The 20,648-nt window shown below is 47.5% G+C and overlaps 1 protein-coding gene across 2 annotated transcripts in view; it reads right to left on the bottom strand.

Moving 5' to 3' along the window:
• Window positions 1-20,648, bottom strand: part of LOC137438271 (semaphorin-3A) — a 90,606-nt gene that overhangs the window by 19,677 nt on the left and 50,281 nt on the right. For both annotated transcript variants that reach the window (XM_078766392.1, XM_078766393.1), the window contains exons 8-9: window positions 5,493-5,534; window positions 3,973-4,130 (exon numbers count right to left, since the gene is read on the bottom strand). In XM_078766392.1, the coding sequence (XP_078622518.1) occupies window positions 3,973-4,130; window positions 5,493-5,534 (200 nt within the window). The remainder of the gene's footprint in view (window positions 1-3,972; window positions 4,131-5,492; window positions 5,535-20,648) is intronic.

Genomic DNA, 20,648 nt, shown 5'->3' with positions numbered 1-20,648 from the left:
GGTCGTGTGCTGACACTCTCTCTTGCTTCTCCTCGTCTCTCTTGCTTGGCTTCTCATTCTGGACACCAATGGTGAATGGTCGTTATTGCCGCTCTTGCCCCTTCTGATTTGGACACCATCACGAGCGGCTGTGTTGGGACATCTTGCTGGTGGTCATGAGGAGGAAGAGCCGCGGACCGGGAACTGCGGTTTTCCGTGCAGAGGTTATGAGGACGGGCATGGCTAGAAGAGCGGGCTGCATGCCTGCCGTTCGGATGCGCAGTGAGGCCGAACCCGCGTGAACGAGCACACTTTCCCGCCAAGGACTGTGACGATCTTTGGCGATTACTGACGAGACACCCCAGCCGATTTGAGCTTCGTCCCCTTCATAACACCACATATTTATTTTCAGTTCTTTTTCCCATTTGTCTGTATACAAGTCTGTGTGGAGGGTCCCTCAATTTCGGAATTCAGTTTTATCGTGCATTTCTTTGTTATCGGCATTTTCAAAAATAAACCTGTTCATTTTTGTGCATTTTAAACCTGTGTTGTTTGAGTTAATTTTTTGCAGGGTCGAGGACATCGGGGGATCCGTGAAAGTAAGCTCTTCGGCATCCCCCCTCCCTTCTTCTACCCCGCGTGTATTAACTCCGCCATTGAACTGAACGCCTCGGAGTATTAATCTCGTTTGGTCATCCGTGTTATCCTGCGGTGTTCACCAAGAGTAGTCACGCGACATACTAATAACTCAAGAAAATAAAGTTTAGTTTAAGTTCTTAATACAGAAAAGTAATACTTTCTTCTTTGTTCCGAATAATCCTTTTATTCATGAAAATGCAAATATCCATTCCCCCTGTTTAGGATCTTGAAGGAATATAAGGACTGGGTTTTGAGACTGTCAGAAGAGTGAGCTGTGATGTTGAGCAGGCATCGGGTTCGTCTCTCCTATGTGCACATCTATCTATAATTCCAGTAATCTCTGTGTGTGTGTATGCGACCGCTGTTTCTCGACAACTACCGGTCCGATATACTTGAAACTTGCCAGGTATATTGCTGGGGACCCGAGGATGTGCCTTTTCAAGGTTTCATATTAATCGGACAATTACTTACCGAGCTATGTCCAAAAAACGATTCAACCAATCAGAGAGCAGCGAGCTATCGCGTGTGCCGAACGTGGCGAACACACTCTGCCTCGGACGGCACATTTGAGAGCGTATTCATTTATTTCACGTTGGCAAACTATGTTGCCGCTATGTTGGCGTTAAACTATGTTTTAAAACTAATTAAAACCATTTCATGTAAATAGAGGGGGGGGGGGGGGGGGATTGTCACTGTACTCGCAAGCCGTTCGCCGTTCGCTTTGGCGTTGCGAATGGACCAAAACATTTCATGGACCAAACCATTTCATGTAAAGCGTTCGCCGTTCGCTTTGGCGTTGCGAATGGACCAAAACATTTCATGAACCAAACCATTTCATGTAAATAGAGGGGGGGGATATAATTTTAGATATAGATATAGTACGGGCATGCCCTAGTAGATAGTAATTTTGGTAACATGTCTTTTTGAATGTATATCTTTATAAAAACGATTATATGACGAGCAGGTGGTCTTTAGAGCTAAGACCATTGAGTTTTCCTCCACAGCGGGTCACAGGGATTTTCAAGAATGTAACCCCCCGTGAATGGCAAGGCCTTCCTGTATGTATGTATGTATGCATGCATGTATATATGTATATATTGTGATGTCGGTTGTGTAGGCATATATAGATTTACGTAGATCTGCATAGGTATCATGCTTTGTCTGTCGTGCTAGAGAATCTCGATGTAATAAGTTCTGTGTTTAGGCGGTTTGTCGGATTAAGTGTGTACCTGTGATCAGGATGTACCTACGAGGATGATCCGGTGATAGGTAGAATAAGGAATAAGCTAATTCCCCTGTGTGTGAAACCTCTGATCAATCCATTGTCCCTTATGGCAACACACCACATACATTAGCTAGATCCATTAGTGCACGACATTAATTAATTCCCCCGCCGCCACAATGACTGACCGAAAAGACCGACAGCAAGCGGTACACCATGGCGATCAAACATTGACCAGGCAGGCTGAGAGCCACACCCAGGGAGAACTCATTATTGGCCAGGGGAGGGGCAAGCAAAGAGCAGGCCACCGATTTGGCAGAGCAGGGAAGGACGTGTGATTGGTCGGGGAAAGGATAAAAAGCTTCCCCGTCATTGGGGGTAAGGAAGATGAAGGAGTGACACACTGATTGGCCACCGACCGAGGACACCATGGCCAATCAGTGCGGAGGGCGCGAACGAACTACCAACAAGCTACGCACTGGTTGGAGGAGAAGCGCCGGTGACGTAAAAAGGCGCGAAAGGTGACGAGACAACGAGGCACTGGTTGGTAGAGGGAGAGCGCTGACGTCACACCGCGAGTGACAAAACGACTCGCTCACCGGCATTTTCATCTCCTCGCGTTGGCTTCTGCCCTTCCCAGACCTCCCTTCTGCCCTTGCCTTTCGCTCTGTTGGACCTTTCTTCCTTTGCCATCCGCGAATTTGCCTGCTTGACGACGGACGTTGGAGCAACGTTGGAGTGCCATCGATTCTCCTCTCTGGCGTCCACGTACGAGCAAGGCTTGCGGTTAGAGCACTGACGAGCGATCGCGCGGGCGCGCTGTGGGCCGCTCCGCACCAACAACCAGGCAGTTCGCACCAACCGGAGCCATGTTGGACGACGGACGCTACACATCCAGACAGAGAAGCACAGATGCGCAAACAACGGTTCCTTTGATTCATTCTCCCATTGTATTGTATCTGAAGTTGGTGTGGGGACGTCCCCATTTAGGACATTTAATTACCGGCGCGTTCTTGTTATTGGCATCCATGGCAATAAAGCCTTGTCCTTTTGTACATAAATTCCGTGTTCGTGTGAGTTTAATCACTTTGCAGGTTGAAGACACTGGTGCGCACAGACCATGAGGTAAATCTCGCCGCTTCTTCTTCCTCTTTCCTTCTTCCTCCCATGCGGGTATAGAAAATCCGCCATTGATTGTCGCCTCATTAAGCTTGTTTTGGCCATCCGCGATTCCCCGGTCTTAACTGAGGGGCAATCGTACGACAATATTTAATTGAGGTGTGGGAAAAGTACACGGTGCAGACCAGGAATCGACCCCAGGTCCTCTGGTGAACCAACCATAGCAGTGCTCTGCCATCTAGCTCACATCTCAGACATAGCTCAGATGGCAGAGCACTGGTACGGTTCACCAGAGGACCTGGGATTGATTCCTGGTCTGCGCGTGTAATTTTCCCACACATCAATTAATTATTTATAATCCTGTTCATACATATACACTGCGTGGGGTATCCTATTGTATGAACTCTTGAGGTATAGTCAGTGTTCATTGTAATGGGACTACCCTGTGTCGAAAGAAGGAGCAGTGGAATCACGACTTGAGCACACGACTTCAATCAGTATCATTATCAGTATTATTGTATTTTAGAGCAGGTAATGCATGCACGTGATTAATTTGTACCAGATTCTGCCAATAATGGGAATCTTCACGATATTTCCTCCCACCCCTCCCCCCATCACCCACCCCTCCCCCCATCACCCACCCCCACCTCAATTCAAATGAATACGAATGTTCTCCCATCTTTAGCCCTTGTTCTCATTTGGGCAATTTCTCTTTTTCCTGAGGTTATGGTATTTTTGTTTTTCCAATATTATCTTTGCCACCCATGTTGCTGAATTGATTTTTCCAGCTCTTTTTCTTCAATATCCAGACGAAAAATCTGAGAATGTGAGTACAATTAAAGAAAGAAACATGCCAGGTGCCTAAAAGTCAAGAAATTAATGAAAATTGTTAACCAAATCCATTGGTGATTAGGGAGAAAAGTTTTCAGACTGGTATGAGGATAGCCAAGGCCTTTACCTCTAAAACCTTGTTTGCTTTTGACTAACGATGTTCTTGCTGCAGGAAAACTTGCCGTTTGCTGTATGGGTAGTAGCGCGAGCAGGCACGACCATCCCAGGCACAGTACGGGTCTCGTGAAAGGCAGCAGGAGGCACATGCTGGACCATACGCATGACATCGCTGCAGAGGCACCTGCACCACTCCTTGGAGTGAGCTGATGTAGAGTTGCTGCTACTCCAAGAGAAAGGGAAACAGCAAGACAAGGCAATGGGACAAAGGAAGAAACCAAAACAATGGAGACAATAAGGGTGATATGTGGATGATGGTGATATGTACACGGATAAGATCAGAGAGACATAAGACAGACAAAGGCAAAGAAAAAGCAAATTTTACGTTCAGACCAATTGGTAAGTCTGGAATATCCAAGATCCAAGGAGCATTTCCACAAATTGCCAATGAAGCGGCTCTTATTGAATAGAGGTGTGACACTGTTAGATCAACATGGTGATTATTGCTGTTCAAATATCTCATTGTAATGAATCTCAACACCTGAAAGGTACGTTAGCATCATTGTCTTTGGCTGCACCCTCACTATGAACCATTATCTTTTTTGGACAAAACACACTTCTATGTTGGCCACCAAAGCCACTGGGCACCCTCCATCGTATAAAGTCCTTCCTCGGCACACCTGATCTCTGATCCACGGACAAAGCCTTCATCCGCAGCTTGATGGAGTGCTGCTCTCCTCTCCGGGCTGGCTCCCCCGCCTCACATCTTGCCCAGCTTGACACAGTGGAAAACAAGGCCTTCAAGTGTATAGGCCCATCAATTCACCATCATTGACAGGTCTTCCCCCACCTACTTTCTGGTCTTGCACCCTTTGCCTTTCTGTATTTTATACCCCACCTCTCCCTCCCCCTCAGGTTTCTGCAGGGCACACACACTCCGACTTCCACATTGCCTTCAACTATATTCTTACCTCCAGGTCTTCAAGACAGGTGTTTACCACCATCTCAGATCATCCCCTATCCAAAACCATGATCATCTGTACTCCAATTGACCCCCCCCCCCCCCCACACTCCCAACCCCTCATAGCCCAGCTGGCTCTCAATCCTCCCCACCAGGGTATTTTTCAAGTCTCCCTCTATTTTGTCCCTCATCCATACCTGCTGTTGTTGTGTTTCCCTCTTCTACTGTTCATTTTGTGCTGTTACATCCTGGTCAATTCCATGTTCTAGCTCTTCCATGAGCCGCAACTTTGTATAACCCTCCATGGTTGTATATATAAATCCTTCTCCGTACTTTTGTTCAGTACACGGAACATTTTCCATTCGAAATTAATTTCCCACGAACTATAATATCGATCACAGCACTCTGGTGTCGATTTTCAGGTGATTCAAAAAGTACCCAAGACTGAAGGAACCTATAAGGTGTATTGTACACCACATAAGCTACGCCGAATGATTGTAACATCAATGACATATTTTATCCCACCTACCTCCCTCCATTCCCGCTCCGCCCCCCCCCCCCGCCACATTTAATCTTGTAATGTGACTTAAAACAGAAAAACAAAATGGCTGTTCAATTGCTTACCCTCTTTGGTGATATTGCAACAGAGAGAATTGCTGTTGGTTCCTGGTAATGAAAAATAGAAATGAATAACTAACAGAATGAGTGAAATAAACACCGTTGGAGTAAATATGACAATGAATCAACAATATATATATATATAATATATATTTATAAATTCCTGTTTATTAAAAATTGTAGATGAGTTAAGCTCCAATGCACTTCTACATATACTTGCATACACTTACATACGCATATATACTTACGCTCACATCCGGGGTCTGCCGAGCAGGCACGTAAGACATCGGCCATTATAAAGCTCGCAGTGTTAAGTGTGGAAAATTTCTGAGGCAATTCCGTTGGCTCAACAGCACAGTGGGCTGTCACTGCGTAAGTGATGAGGTCCCTGGGTTCGAGTCCTGGGTTGAGTTAGAATTTTTCACACGAGCCCCACGCAGGAATTTAATTCCTGTTTATTAAAAATTATATATCACTGTAATATTCAGCTTAGGTGAGTGTGTGTGTGTGTGTGTGTGTGTGTGTGTGTGTTTGTCTGCCGTTTGTAGGTGTGACTTCCCCCGTTGAGAGAGTGGTTACACCCGTTCTGGGAAGGGTTAAAAAAACAAATCTCCACCATTTTGTTTGCTCCGCATCATTCTGGAGCCTCTTTTGTGCGGTTCGTGCTTTCTCACTCTCTCAGTTTTATTCAAACCCTAATTCGATATCTGATTTCATTTTCATAGTCGCTAAGATGGTTTTAGACTCAGTTGCAAACAATGGGAAGAAAATTCGATGAAAGTTACCGTTTATAGAACAAAATGCATTTTTAATGAAATGAAGGCCTGTAACAAGTCCATTCAGAGTCCCTCACGGCTTTATCTCGACTCCAATTCACCATCTGATTTCATTTTTCATAGTCGCAAGGATAGTTTAAGCCTTGGTTGCAGGAAAAGGTGAGAAAATCGGACGAATATTGGTGGTTTTTTTGGCAAAAATGCATTCCCATTGCCGTTTTGATTGTATAGTGCCTTAAGTATTCACATCCCGTGACTTTTTTCAAAATTTGTTGTGTTACAGCCTGAATTTAAAATGAATTAAATTGAGATTTGTTGTCACTGACCTGCACAAAATATCTCATTATAACAAAGTGAAAAGTTGTTTTTAGAATTTGTTTTACAAAGTAATTAAAAATGAAATGCAGAAATATCTAATATACATAAGTATTCAGCCCCCCGAGTCAATACTTCGTAGAAGCGCCTTTGGCAGCAATTTCAGCATCGAGTCTTCTTGGGTATGTCTGTATCAGCTTTGCACATCTGGATTTGGGAAGTTTCTCCCATTCTTCCTTGAATATTATAATAGATTGTAAAAACGTAAATATTCGTCAAGTTTTCTCACCTTTTGCTGCAAATGAGACGTAAACCGTCTTTATGACTATGAAAAATGAAATCAGATGATGAATTGGAGTCGTGATAAAGCCATGAGGGACTCTGAATGGACTTTATATTACAGGCTTTAATTTCTTTTAAAATGCATTTTTGTCTAAAAGTGCAAACTTTTATCCAATTTTCTTCGCGTTCTTTGCAACCGAGTCTTAATTCAGCTTAGCGACGATGAAAAATGAAATGAGATATCGAATTAGAGTTTGGATAAAGCCTCAGAAAGCGTGAACCTTACAAAATAAGCTTATAAGGTCTCAGAGCTATGCGGAGCAAACAAAATGGTGAAGATTTGATCTTGAATGCCATCCCTGAATGGGTGAAGCCCCTCCCTGAATGGGTGATGCCCCTCCCTGAATGGGTGAATCCTATCCCTGAACGGGTGAAGCCCCTCCCTGAATGGGTGAAGCTTATCCCTGAATGGGTGAATCACATCCCTGAAAGGGTGAAGCTTATCCCTTAATGGGTGAATCCCATCCCTGAATGGGTGAATCCCATCCCTGAATGGGTGAATCCCATCCCTGAATGGGTGAAGCCCCTCCCTGAATGGGTGATGCCCCTCCCTGAATGGGTGAATCCCATCCCTGAATGGGTGAAGCTTATCCCTGAATGGGTGAATCCTATCCCTGAATGGGTGAATCCCATCCCTGAATGGGTGAAGCTTATCCCTGAATGGGTGAATCCTATCCCTGAATGGGTGAATCCCATCCCTGAATGGGTGAAGCTTATCCCTGAATGGGTGAATCCCATCCCTAAATGGGTGAATCCCATCCCTGAATGGGTGAAGCCCCTCCCTGAATGGGTGATGCCCCTCCCTGAATGGGTGAAGCTTATCCCTGAATGGGTGAATCCTATCCCTGAATGGGTGAATCCTATCCCTGAACGGGTGAAGCCCCTCCCTGAATGGGTGAAGCTTATCCCTGAATGGGTGAATCCCATCCCTGAATGGGTGAATCCCATCCCTGAATGGGTGAATCCCATCCCTGAATGGGTGAAGCTTATCCCTGAATGGGTGAATCACATCCCTGAATGGGTGAAGCTTATCCCTTAATGGGTGAATCCCATCCCTGAATGGGTGAATCCCATCCCTGAATGGGTGAATCCCATCCCTGAATGGGTGAAGCCCCTCCCTGAATGGGTGAAGCTTATCCCTGAATGGGCGAAGCTTATCCCTGAATGGGTGAGGCTTATCCCTGAATGGGTGAGGCTTATCCCTGAATGGGTGAATCCCATCCCTGAATGGGTGAATCCCATCCCTGAATGGGTGATGCCCCTCCCTGAATGGGTGAAGCTTATCCCTGAATGGGTGAATCCCATCCCTGAATGGGTGAAGCCCCTCCCTGAATGGGTGAAGCTTATTCCTGAATGGGTGAATCCCATCCCTGAATGGGTGAAGCCCCTCCCTGAATGGGTGAAGCTTATTCCTGAATGGGTGAAGCTTATCCCTGAATGGGTGAAGCTTATCCCTGAATGGGTGAAGCTTATCCCTGAATGGGTGAAGCTTATCCCTGAATGGGTGAAGCTTATCCCTGAATGGGTGAAGCTTATCCCTGAATGGGTGAAGCCTTTCCCTGAATGGGTGAAGCTTATCCCTGAATGGGTGAAGCTTATCCCTGAATGGGTGAAGCTTATCCCTGAATGGGGGAAGCTTATCCCTGAATGGGTGAAGCTTATCCCTGAATGGGTGAAGCTTATCCCTGAATGGGTGAGGCTTATCCCTGAATGGGTGAATCCCATCCCTGAATGGGTGAAGCATATCCCTGAATGGGTGAAGCTCCTCGCTGAATGGGTGAAGCTTATCCCTGAATGGGTGAAGCCCCTCCCTGAATGGTGTGATGCCCCTCCCTGAATGGGTGATGCCTCTCCCTGAATGGGTGAAGCTTATACCTGAATTGGTGAAGCTTATCCCTGAACGGGTGAAGCCCCTCCCTGAATGGGTGAAGCCCCTCCCTGAATGGGTGAAGCTTATCCCTGAATTGGTGAAGCCCCTCCCTGAACTGGACAGACAGACTGAAGAAGAGTATTATAGTGTAGATATATATATATATATATATATATATATATATATATATATATATATATTGTTGCGGTTTTGAGAAAGTGTACATATAAGATCATTAAAGGTTAAAAGGTTGCCCCCCATAGTTAGTCCACAAGCAACACGTAGGCCCACTTAGAACATTAGTTATGTCATAGTATGTGTGAGTATTCAGGCCATTTCCCTAGTAACATCTGCGTTGTGTAAAAGAAAATGGGTTAGGTCCCTTTCATCTTTTGCACCACCCCCCAATCCCATATTGGGCATAATAGATCCCGCGCCCCATTTGGCATCCCTCAGTTTGTTACGCTTTGGCTACCGGCAGCGTTCGCTGCCCTTGGTTTGCTGGAACGAGCCCAGTGACACGAGGTAGGCCTGAAAAGAGGGAGGGGCACGGGGCCGTGGTGTGGCAGAGTCGAGGAGCACGTCAGAGGCAGTGACGGTAAGGGCCATCATCCAACCAGGGCGTGAGGGCATGGCATGATGGGGCATGGTAAGGCGCCTCTGGTAAGTGCTGGAAGGTTCGCTGGGTGGCGATATATAAGCCTTCACACAAAGCCCTTAAACAGGACTGACCCGGAGAGATGAGAAGGGAGAGTGCACTGTAATAAGCACTCGCGTTACAAGGACTGTGGCAGAAGGACTTGTTGGGAGAGCGCACTGTACAAGAGGACTTGTTGGGAGAGCACACGACAGTGTCGAGAGCTCTTGATTGAAAAGCGCATTGTGAGCGCATATCATTCGCTTATTACGTACACGACCGCAGCCGCAAGTGTAACTGCCAAAGCCAGCCCATACATTCGCCCCGTAATAATCCCGTGCGCGAAAACGACACGCGGAGAGCTCCTGCCGTCTGTTTCATCTTCTTCGCCGTGTGAGTTGGGGACCGGAGAAAGAGCTGCCTGCACGCCATCCCTGGACCATCGACCTGTTCGTCTGCAACCCCGTGTGAGTGTGTCTGAGTGTGAATGGGCCCGTTTGTCTTGGGATTAAGTAAGACTGTTTAAGGCTGCACTGTGTCTTCTTTTGCTGAATCATTGTACATAGTGTAAATAAACCATCTGTTATTCCTTTTCTTCCTGATTTGATCGTACCTGTGATTTCTCCATTGGGTAAGCGTGGCACGATTCATAACCGCTTGGATCGGGTTTAGTCATTGATAACGGCTCAGGTCATGGGTTCGCTACCGCTCGGCATATCCACCTACACCCGTGATTTAGGCGGGGCATATTTCCTTGCTTCCTGGGCAGCACTGGTACTTAGGTATTAGTGATTAGTCCTACGACCCTACTCAGCGCTGTCTGGAAGTGACGTCATAGGTGCCGGGTCCCGTCGGCCAGTCAAAGACAAGGGGACTAAGCCCCCCTTGGTAAGGGGAGAAGGCCGGGGCGGAGATCCACAACAATTGTTGTCAGGGGAGTGGGATTGGACCCGAAGTGCGCTTAATGCACTCAAAATTACGAGCGGCCGAAATTTTATTAAACATCTAAATTAAAATCGTGCCATGGATAGCCAAGACGGTCGGATGCCGGTGGGGGTGAATGACGAGGTAGAGGAGTTAGAATCAACCCAGGACCCCCGGGAAGAATTGGGACAGTTGGCAATGGAGGAGGACATTGATGAGGGGCAGGTAGCAGGGGAAGAAAATGGCAGTGCCTCGCACATGGCGACGAGGGCCGCGCCCGCTCTGCAAGTAGAGGTTATGGACCTGCAAGTCTTTATGGCACAAATGAGGGCCTTTATGGTAGAGTCAGAGCATAAGATGGATGCTCGGAGTGAGCAATTGGGAAATCAAATTGGGGGATTGAAAAATGATATGGGCGGCCAAATGAAAGAAATGAAAGACAGGTTAATGGTGTTGGGAAACAAAATGAGTGGCCATATGGGAGAAATGAAAGGCGGGTTAACGGGGTTGGAAAATAAAATGAGTGGCCAAAATGGGAGAAATAAAAGATGGGTTATTGGGGTTTGGAAACAGAATAGGTGGCCAAATTTAAAAAATGGGGAAAGACAAAGGGCGCAGGTCGAGCGGGATGGTTGCATTGGTATGCGACGAGGTAACACGATTTGAGGAACGCGTGGAAAGCGAGCCTGAGCGAGGCGCAGTTAAAATGACTGGGGTAGAAATCGCGACACGGGGTATAGAAAAGCCGAAGGCCGCCGAATTAGAAGAGAAAATTTTAAGCACGCCGGCGGTCGTTGGGCTAGGAAAAGAAAAAGAAATTATAGTGGAAATTGGGGACGAAGAGACGGCAGAAGCAGAAATTAAATCGGAAATCGAGATGGAATATGTGCAAAGTCCGTGTTCGCATTGTGATGTCGTGCTGCATAACAAAATGAAAAGTTTGCAGGTGTTGGCGGAGAAGAGAATCCCGAAGGTGAGCAGGAGTGTGTATCGCAGAAATGTATATGGTGCGAAAAGATTTTTGGCGCGCTTGGGATTGAGACGTAACCCGGGCGCTCGTGGAAGGTCCGTGGTGCGATGTACGTGAGTGAGTGGCGCGCGTGTGCGAACGGCGCCGGAGCATGAGTGTGAAACCGAGAGTGAGAGTGAATGCACAACGGAGTGTATGTGTGAAGAGTGTGACACAGAGTGTGCGATGGCCGAAGAGAGTGTGCGGGAGTGCACACCAGAGCGCGTGATTGGGTGTGCAGCAAAAGAGTGCACACCCATGGTTGTTACGGAGTACATAACGGGAGAGTGTACGCGAGGGTGTGCGATGGCAAAGTGTGTAATGGAGTGCGCGAGTGGTATGAGTGCACCAGGGTGTGCGCGAGGATGTGTGGTAATGGAATGTGCGAACGGCATGAGTGCGCCTGAGTGGTGTGCATTGGAGTGTGCAAGAAAAGAGAATGCACGAAGAGAAAGTGCAATAACGGAGTGCAGGGGGTGTATGGGGGGCGCTGGAGCGCTGCGGTGTACGAGTGTGGAACGGGTCGCTTGTGGGTGTGAGAGTGTGACTCAAGCATCGACGCAGACCGGGGCAGCGTTTAGGGCGATGGATAGCCGACGCGAGCTCTCGGTGCGTGGTGCGCTTTGTGTGCAGCGGGGATCGGCGGGGTTCGTTGCCGCGGCAGCGTGCACGATGCGTGCCGGGTCCCGCCCTGTATGGTCGGTGCCGTGCCTTGATGGGAAAGGCGATCGGCACGGTTCGAGTGGAGGTAGGAGAGTTCGGGGCCACGCACCCTTGCGGTTGCGGTGCTCCAGCCGGGGGAGGCTGGGCCATCGCGCATGGCATCGAAAAGCCCCGCGCAGAGATGGTGCCTGGAGCCTTGGCCCAACAAAACCTCCTCCCCTGAACCAAAAATGCCGGACGGACCCAACCTACAGGAGACGAACCACCCGCATGCATTGCTCGGCTTTTCGAAGCCAAGCTGTGACGAAAATGTATTGCCGCACGGAGAGGCTCAAGTGGAGTGGACTAATAGCAATGGTGTTGAGGAATGGTGCCCGGTGTAAAGGGATGGTAGCTCTACCAACCATCATGGGGTCAAAGGAGCAGTAGATTATGGGGTGGCAGTGAAAACTAGCCAGGGTGGGCTAGGATAATTGTTCGGGATTTAGAGATGACAGTAGGGACAGGATTTAAGTAGTGACATTTGTACAGGTAGAGGGGACGTAGTTAGATTAGATAGATGATAATGATGAGGGATGTGCTTAGTGTAAGGGAAGACGGGGAGCACGAGTTCTAGAGGAAGTAGTTAGTTAGATGATGCCGTGTGTTTGTGGTATGGTTGATGAAATGAGGAATTGAATGAGAATCTGGTTATTGTTGAGCTTGGTGAAATGAGGCAATGGTCGGGGATGACCAGAGGTGGTGTATGAGTGGTGTATTGAAGACAAGTGTCATTGTGATGAGTGAATTGACTTGCATGGTGTGCAAGTGGGGAACAGGTGTGTGGGCACAAGAAGTGTGCAAGACAGCTTGGTGTTTGTAGAATAAATGGTGTGGAATGCTTGGTGGGGAATGAGTGGTGTGGAGTGCATGGTGCGAAGGAGTGAATGGGGGAGAGATGGACCCCTTCATGGATACCCAGGGTGGGTAGTTTAAAGTTAGGTAGAGGGTTTAGGTAAAATGTTTGGATATTGACACCTGTGGTGCAGGAAGTAGCCAGTAGTGCTTGGATGGGTGCATGAGACTGTGGAGATGGCTGGGCATGTGGGCCTGTTGGTGCATATGGTTATTGGGGCACTCTGCCACTGGTAGTCTGTCGGCCAGGTGAGGCCGCAGGTAGGCTCTGGGAGCCAGTTAGTGTTGGTAGTGTTCAGTGGGGCCCGAGGATCCAAAGGAAGGACCCGGGTAGCCCAATGCCAGAGAGGGCATCAGAGGGGTGAGAGAGCCAGGAGGGCCTTCTCCAATTTAGGGTAGTCGCAGGAGCAAGGTAAGCTCGGGTGGCGACTTCAATGGCGGAGGTGCGCGGGTAGGTAGACCCGCTAGTGGAGCCACACGACCCAGCCCCGAAATTGTGCGAGGGCACAGTAATGAAAAATTGGGGGAGACCCAAAATTGGAAGGCACCAGGTGGTCAATGGGTAATTTGGTTTTTAGAACCACATAGAGTAAAGAAGGCCAATTGGATTGGCAAGGCAAGACCCCGGGTAGTGTAAAAGAGTTAATGTGATTAGAAGTGTAGTTAGGATGAAATCTCTTCGCACCATCCACATCCACTCACCAAGGTGACAGGACTCCACACCAGGTTTTGCAAACATTTGGAATGTGAGACGCATCTCGACGGGATTTGACAATGTGTGTATTCCATCTCTTCCTTCTTGGCAGGGATTGGATGACGAATTTGGTTTAGAGGGGGATATGGAAGACAAGACATAGGGACGGAATTTGTAAAGTGTAAATATGGGGAAGAGCAAGGGTAGTGTAGGCTGACGTTGGGCGGGGGGGGGGGGGGGGGTACGAACGGTAGGGACGAGTCTGCTCTGCTCGCTCCACCGCGCCCCTCGCGTTGCATTGCCTTGTATTGATGTGTACCTTTGCATCCTTGCCCTCGCTAAACACTCTGCTTTGTCTTCCTGCCCACCCATGGACCCATATTTCTTTTGTTGAGGGGAGTGTGCAGGAACCCTGAGCTGTGCTGCGGAATGTTGCTACCTTTGTGCAGCTGCACTCTGCTACCTGTTGCCTGCACCAGTACACCTAGTACACCTATGGACCACACGTTCTGTGGCCTGGCACCTTTGCTGGGGCAGACCTTTGCTGCAAACGTTATCTTACCTGCGGACCACTGTTCTCAAGTGGCATCGATGCCACGCAGACGGACCACCAAAGTTGGCCGTGCAGAAAAACGGACACGGTTGGTGCCTTTTTATTTATCCTTTGGTGTGTCAGGAAAGAAGACTTTAAGTTTTTATGATGGCACACCGAAGACGAAGCAGGAAGATGCAGCCAAGAAGCAGCGGCCCAGCAGCACAAGACGACATTAATTACTGTTTATTATGAAATGGTGCATTTTTGTGATTGTGCATGATTGTGCATTATGGTGCGTTTTGGTGCATTCTTGTATATGATGTATTGGTGCAGTGCATTGCATTGTTGTTTCTCCTCTCTCCAACTTTCTTTCCCACAAAAGAACAGGTCCTGGGTTGTAGAATTGTAAATAATTAGATTAGTCTTGTAAATAACATGCTCCCCACCGGCTCTATGTTTAGTTTGTGAATTATTTCTGTAATTCGGTTAGTTGTGGGTGTGCGTCTGTTAGTTAGTACACAACGCAGTAGGTGGGACATATTTAGTGTTGTAAAACTGTCACACACAGGGTGTTAGATTAAATGTAGAGGGGAAACCACACCTGAGTGTCACACTTAATTTAAAAAGTAGTCCTGACCCTTGCTCGAAACCGGTCGTCCTGACTTGCGTGGTTCGGCTCGGGGACGAGCCTGGCGAAGGAGGGGGGCAGTGTTGCAGTTTTGAGAACGCACACATAACATCATTAAAGGTTAAAAAGTTGCTCCCCATAGTTAGTCCACAAGCAACACATAGGCCCACTTAGGATGTTAGTTATGTCTTAGTATGTGTTAGGATAAGGCCATTTCCCTAGTAAACATCTGCGTTGTGTAAAGGAAATAAGTTTAGGCCCTTTCATTTTGCCTCCACCCTCCAATTCCAACTCGATGGGTAGGATCCATTCCGTTACCCATTGGTTGTTCATTAGTCAAGGGACACGAGGTAGGCCCGAAAAGGGGGGTGGGGGCGGCTCGAGGTTGAAGCGGGGGAGACAGCAGCGGTAAGGGCCACCAGCCAATCAGGGCTCGGGTGACATGGCATGACAGGGTGTGGTAAGGGCGTGCCTATAAAAGCCAGCGCAAAAAGCCCTTGGAAGGACCCGCTGAGGGACACTGATGCCAAACAGGACTCACTGAGAGGACTTGTTGGGAGAGCGCACTGTAAGGAGGACTGATGAGGACTCGTTCGTTGGAGAAGGCTGCGCTGTATCATTGAACTTGTATTGGGAGCGCATATTCATTGAACTTGTATTGGGAGCGCATATTCATTGAACTTGTATTGGGAGCGCATATTCTTTGAACTTGTATTGGGAGCGCATATAGCGCCTGTTCAATTATTACGTACACGGCCATAGCTGCAAGTGTAACCGCCCAGCCAGCCCTACCGTTCGTCCTGCATTTAATTCCGTGTGCGCCAACGACAAGCGGGGAGCTTCCTGCGGTCTTGACCATCTTCTTCGCGGTGCGCGTTGGGGACCGGAAACGAGCTGCTTGGATGCCATCCCTGGACCATCGACCTGTCCATCTCAAACCCTGTGTGAGTGTGTCTGAGTGTGAAACTGGCCCGTTTGTCCTGGGATAAGATAAGACTGTATAAGGCTGCACTGTGTCTTCTTCCTCTGATTGCTGTGTGTAAATAAACCATCTGTTCTTCCTGTCTTTCCTGATTCGACCGTATCAGTGATTTCCTCCATTGGGTAAACGTGGCACGATTAGAACCGCTCGGATCGGGTTAGTCATTGCTAATGGCTCGGGTCACGGGTCGCTACCGCTCGGCGTATCCACCTACACCCGTGATTCGGGCGGGGCTTATTTCCTTGCTTTCTGGGCAGCGCTGGTAATTAGGTATTAGTGATTAGTCCTATGACTCGACTCAGCGCTGTCCGCCGGAAGTGACGTCATAGGTCCCGGATCCCGTCGGCTAGTCAAAGACAAGGGGACTAATCCCCCCTTGGTAAAGGGGAGAAGGCCGACCAGGAGAACCGCAACAATATATATCCGTGAACATGACGATAATCCGTGAACGTCAATGGAAATGCGAAGCACACGGCAGTGAATGTGGAAGCAGGTGATGCTCACTGCACGTAGAACAGGTGATGTATTTCCAGCTGCTTTGTGCATGGCTCTTGAAAAATGGGTTTGATAAATGTGTCAACGTAGCAGTCAAGGTGTAAAGGGGTCTCAGTGGTGTAAAGAGGTCTAAAGTGTGTAAAGGGGTCTAAGGGGTATAAAGGCGTCTGAGTGGTATCAAGGAGTCTAAGGGGTATAAAGGCGTCTAAGGGGTATAAATGGGTGTAGAGGGGCCTAATGGGTGTAAAGGGGTTCAAAGGGGTCTAAGGGGTGTCAAGGTGTCGAAAAGGGTCTAATGGGTGTAAAGTTGTCTAAGGGATATAAAGGGGTCTAAGAGGTATAAAGGGGTTCAAGGGGTGTAGAGGGGTCTAATGGGTGTAAAGGGGTCTAAGGGGTGTAGAGGGGTCTAATGGGTGTAAAGGGGTCTAAGCAGTGTAAAGGGGTCTAAAAGGGTATAATGGGTGTAAAGGTGTCTAAGGGATATAAAGGGGGTCTAAGAGGTATAAAGGGGTTTAATGGGTGTAGAGGGGTCAAATGGGTGTAAAGGGGTCTAAGGGGTGTAAAGGGGTCTAAGGGGTGTAAAGGGTCTGAAGTGGTTTAAGGGGTATAAAGGGTCTAAAGGAGTCTAAGGGCTGCAAAGGATCTTAAGGTGTAAAGGGTCTAAAGGGGTCTGGGGAGTGTAAAGTGTGTAAATGGGTCTAATGGGTGTAAAGGGGTCTAAGGGGTGTAAAGTGTGTAAATGGGTCTAATGGGTGTAAAGGGGTCTATTGGTTGAAAAGGGTCTAAAAGGGTCGAAGGGGTGTAAAGGGTCTTAAGGGGTGTAAAGGGGTGAAGTAGTTGTAAAGTACACATCTATGGGTTTTGAATGGGGAGGGAGAGGAATAGGGCAAGAGTGAAGGTGTGTGTGTGTGTGTGTATGTGTGTGCGGTGTGTGTGCGTTCGCATGATAATGTAAAGCGCCATGAGGGTCGTTAACTCTGCTTGATGGGGCTATATAAGACTCCTTTATTATTATAATTACTAGGGCATGCGCGTACTATATCTATATCTAAAATTATATCCCCCCCCCTCTATTTACATGAAATGGTTTGGTACATGAAATGTTTTGGTCCATTCGCAACGCCAAAGCGAACGGCGAACGCTTTACATGAAATGGTTTGGTCCATGAAATGTTTTGGTCCATTCGCAACGCCAAAGCGAACGGCGAACGGCTTGCGAGTACAGTGACAACCCCCCCCCCTCTATTTACATGAAATGGTTTTAATTAGTTTTAAAACATAGTTTAACGCCAACATAGCGGCAACATAGTTTGCCAACGTGAAATAAATGAATACGCTCTCAAATGTGCCGTCCGAGGCAGAGTGTGTTCGCCACGTTCGGCACACGCGATAGCTCGCTGCTCTCTGATTGGTTGAATCGTTTTTTGGACATAGCTCGGTAAGTAATTGTCCGATTAATATGAAACCTTGAAAAGGCACATCCTCGGGTCCCCAGCAATATACCTGGCAAGTTTCAAGTATATCGGACCGGTAGTTGTCGAGAAACAGCGGTCGCATACACACACACAGAGATTACTGGAATTATAGATAGACTAGGGCATGCCCGTACTATATATATATCTAAAATTATATCCCCCCCCTCTATTTACATGAAATGGTTTGGTCCATGAAATGTTTTGGTCCATTCGCAACGCCAAAGCGAACGGCGAACGCTTTACATGAAATGGTTTGGTCCATGAAATGTTTTGGTCCATTCGCAACGCCAAAGCGAACGGCGAACGGCTTGCGAGTACAGTGACAATCCCCCCCCCTCTATTTACATGAAATGGTTTTAATTAGTTTTAAAACATAGTTTAACGCCAACATATGGCATGCCCGTACCCGTACTATCCGTAATGGCGCACGCTCTCACAGGAGCTCCGGAAGGTCGCATATCGCAGGAAAGCGAAAGAATCGCAAATTAGTTTTAATTAGTTTTAAAACATAGTTTAACGCCAACATAGCGCCAACATAGTTTGCCGACGGGAAATAAATGAATACGCTCTCAAATGTGCCATCCGAGGCAGAGTCTGTTCGCCACGTTCGGCACACGTGATAGCTCGCTGCTCTCTGATTGGTTGAATCGTTTTTTGGACATAGCTCGGTAACTACTTCTGCGATTAATTTAAAACCTTGAAAAGGCACATCCTCGGGTCCCCAGCAATATACCTGGCAAGTTTCAAGTATATCGGACCGGTAGTTGTCGAGAAACAGCGGTCACAGACAAACATACATACAAACATACAAACATACAAACATACACACAGAGATTGCTGGAATTATAGATAGATAAAGAAATTACCTCGGGTTCGTAATTAAATTATCTCAGGAGTGCCACTCGGCAATAACGGGCCAAATGACCTCCTTATGAGTCATGACCATTTAAAACCCTTATTCAGGTGCATATTGGTTAAAAATCTGATCGTAGAAAGTTCCATTGTGATTAACCTTGGGAGCTAAAAGCAGTAAGGTCATAAACAAACAGAAAAACAACTCACCTTATTGTGAGGATTATGTGATTGTTGGAGGTTCACCTGTTGGCATGTGGTGGTTTGTCGATGGTGGCCACGTGGGTTATGTGGCAGACAATGTATATATGTTTTTTGATGATGACCCACACGTGTCGTAACGACTCCAAATCTCGTTTTTTCATTGGGTGTCTTTGTATTATTTTTGGTTTTTGAATAATTACCACATTTGAGAGGTCACGCAACTCCTTCTTTGCCGAAGTTGCTGATCATGGCAACGTCTTAATTAAGATTTGTTTTTCACATGTGATAACACACACCACATGGCGAAAAGTATGCGGACACCCCTTCTAATTAGTGGATTCGGCTATTTCAGCCACACCCATTGCTGACAGCTATATATAATCAAGCACACAGCCATGCAATCTCCATAGACAAACATTGGAAGTAGAATGGGCTGTACTGAAGAGCTGAGTGACTTTCAATGTGGCACCGTCATAGGATGCCACCTTTTAAACAAGTTAGTTCATCAAATTTCTGCCCTGCTAGAGCTGCCCCGGTCAACTGCATGTGCTGTTATTGTGAAGAGGAAACGTCTAGGAGCAACAACAGCTCAGCCGAGAAGTGGTAGGCCACACAAGGTCACAAGACGGGACCGCCAAGTTCTGAAGCGCGTAAAAATCGTCTGTCCTCAGTTGCAACACTCACTACCGAGTTCCAAACTGCCTCTGGAGGCAACATCAGCACAACAACTGTTCGTCGGGAGCTTCATGAAATGGGTTTCCATGGCCGAGCAGCCGCACACAAGCCTAAGATCACCATGTGCAATGCCAATCGTCGGCTGGAGTGGTGCAAAGCTCGCCACCATTGGACTCTGGAATGGTGGAAACGCATTCTCTGGAGTGATGAATCATGCTTCACCATCTGGCACTCTGGCAGTCTGACGGACGAATCTGGGTTTGGCGGATGCCAGGAGAACGCTACCTGCCTGAATGCATAGTGCCAACTGTAAAGTTTGGTGGAGGAGGAATAATGGTCTGGGGTTGTTTTTCATGTTTCGGGCTAGGCCCCTTAGTTCCAGTGAAGGGAAATCTTAACGCTGCAACATACAATGACATTCTAGACGATTGTGTGCTTCCAACTTTGTGGCAACAGTTTTGGGGAAGGCCATTTCCTGTTTCAGCATGATCATGGCCCCATGCACAAAGCGAAGTTCATACAGAAATGGTTTGTCGAGATTGGTGTGTAAGAACTTGACTGCCCTGGACAGAACCCTGACCTCAACCCCATCGAACACCTTTGGGATGAATTGGAATGCCGACTGCGAGCCAGGCCTAATTTCCCAACATCAGTGCCGACCTCACTCATGCTCTTGTGGCTGAATGGAAGCAAATCTCCGCAGCAATGTTCCAACATCTAGGGGAAAGCCTTCACAGAAGAGTGGAGGCTGTTATAGCAGCAAAGGTGGGAGAAACTCCATATTAATGCCCATGATTTTGGAATGAGATGTTCTATGTTTGGGTGTCCACATACTTTTGGCCATGTAGTGTATTTGATGATCGGGCTTTGGGCTTTGTATGTGTGGATCGACCCTCGGAGATCATGGCGACAGGTGGTGGCTCAGGTGTTTAGAAGTTATGAATTGTGAGAAAATAACTCCTTTGAACCCCCTATTTAAGTGCATCGTGGTAAAACATGTTATCCCATAAAGTTTTGTGACGATTAACCTTGGAAGCACAGAGGAGTAGGTTCGACAACAAACAAACAAACACACAGACAGACATTTATCTTTTGTTTATTGTCACGGTTTGTGACCTTTTCCTTCTTCCTTCCCCCACACACCCCTGTGAGTTAGATCAAGTGGTTTGGTCCATGGGTATAAAGCCTATGAT

This window comes from Myxine glutinosa, chromosome 12, assembly GCF_964187855.1.
Source record: "Myxine glutinosa chromosome 12, kmMyxGlut1.1, whole genome shotgun sequence".
Taxonomy (NCBI): domain Eukaryota; kingdom Metazoa; phylum Chordata; class Myxini; order Myxiniformes; family Myxinidae; genus Myxine; species Myxine glutinosa.
The sequence above is the reverse complement of the archived record's forward strand: the minus strand, read 5'-3'. Positions and strand labels throughout refer to the sequence as shown.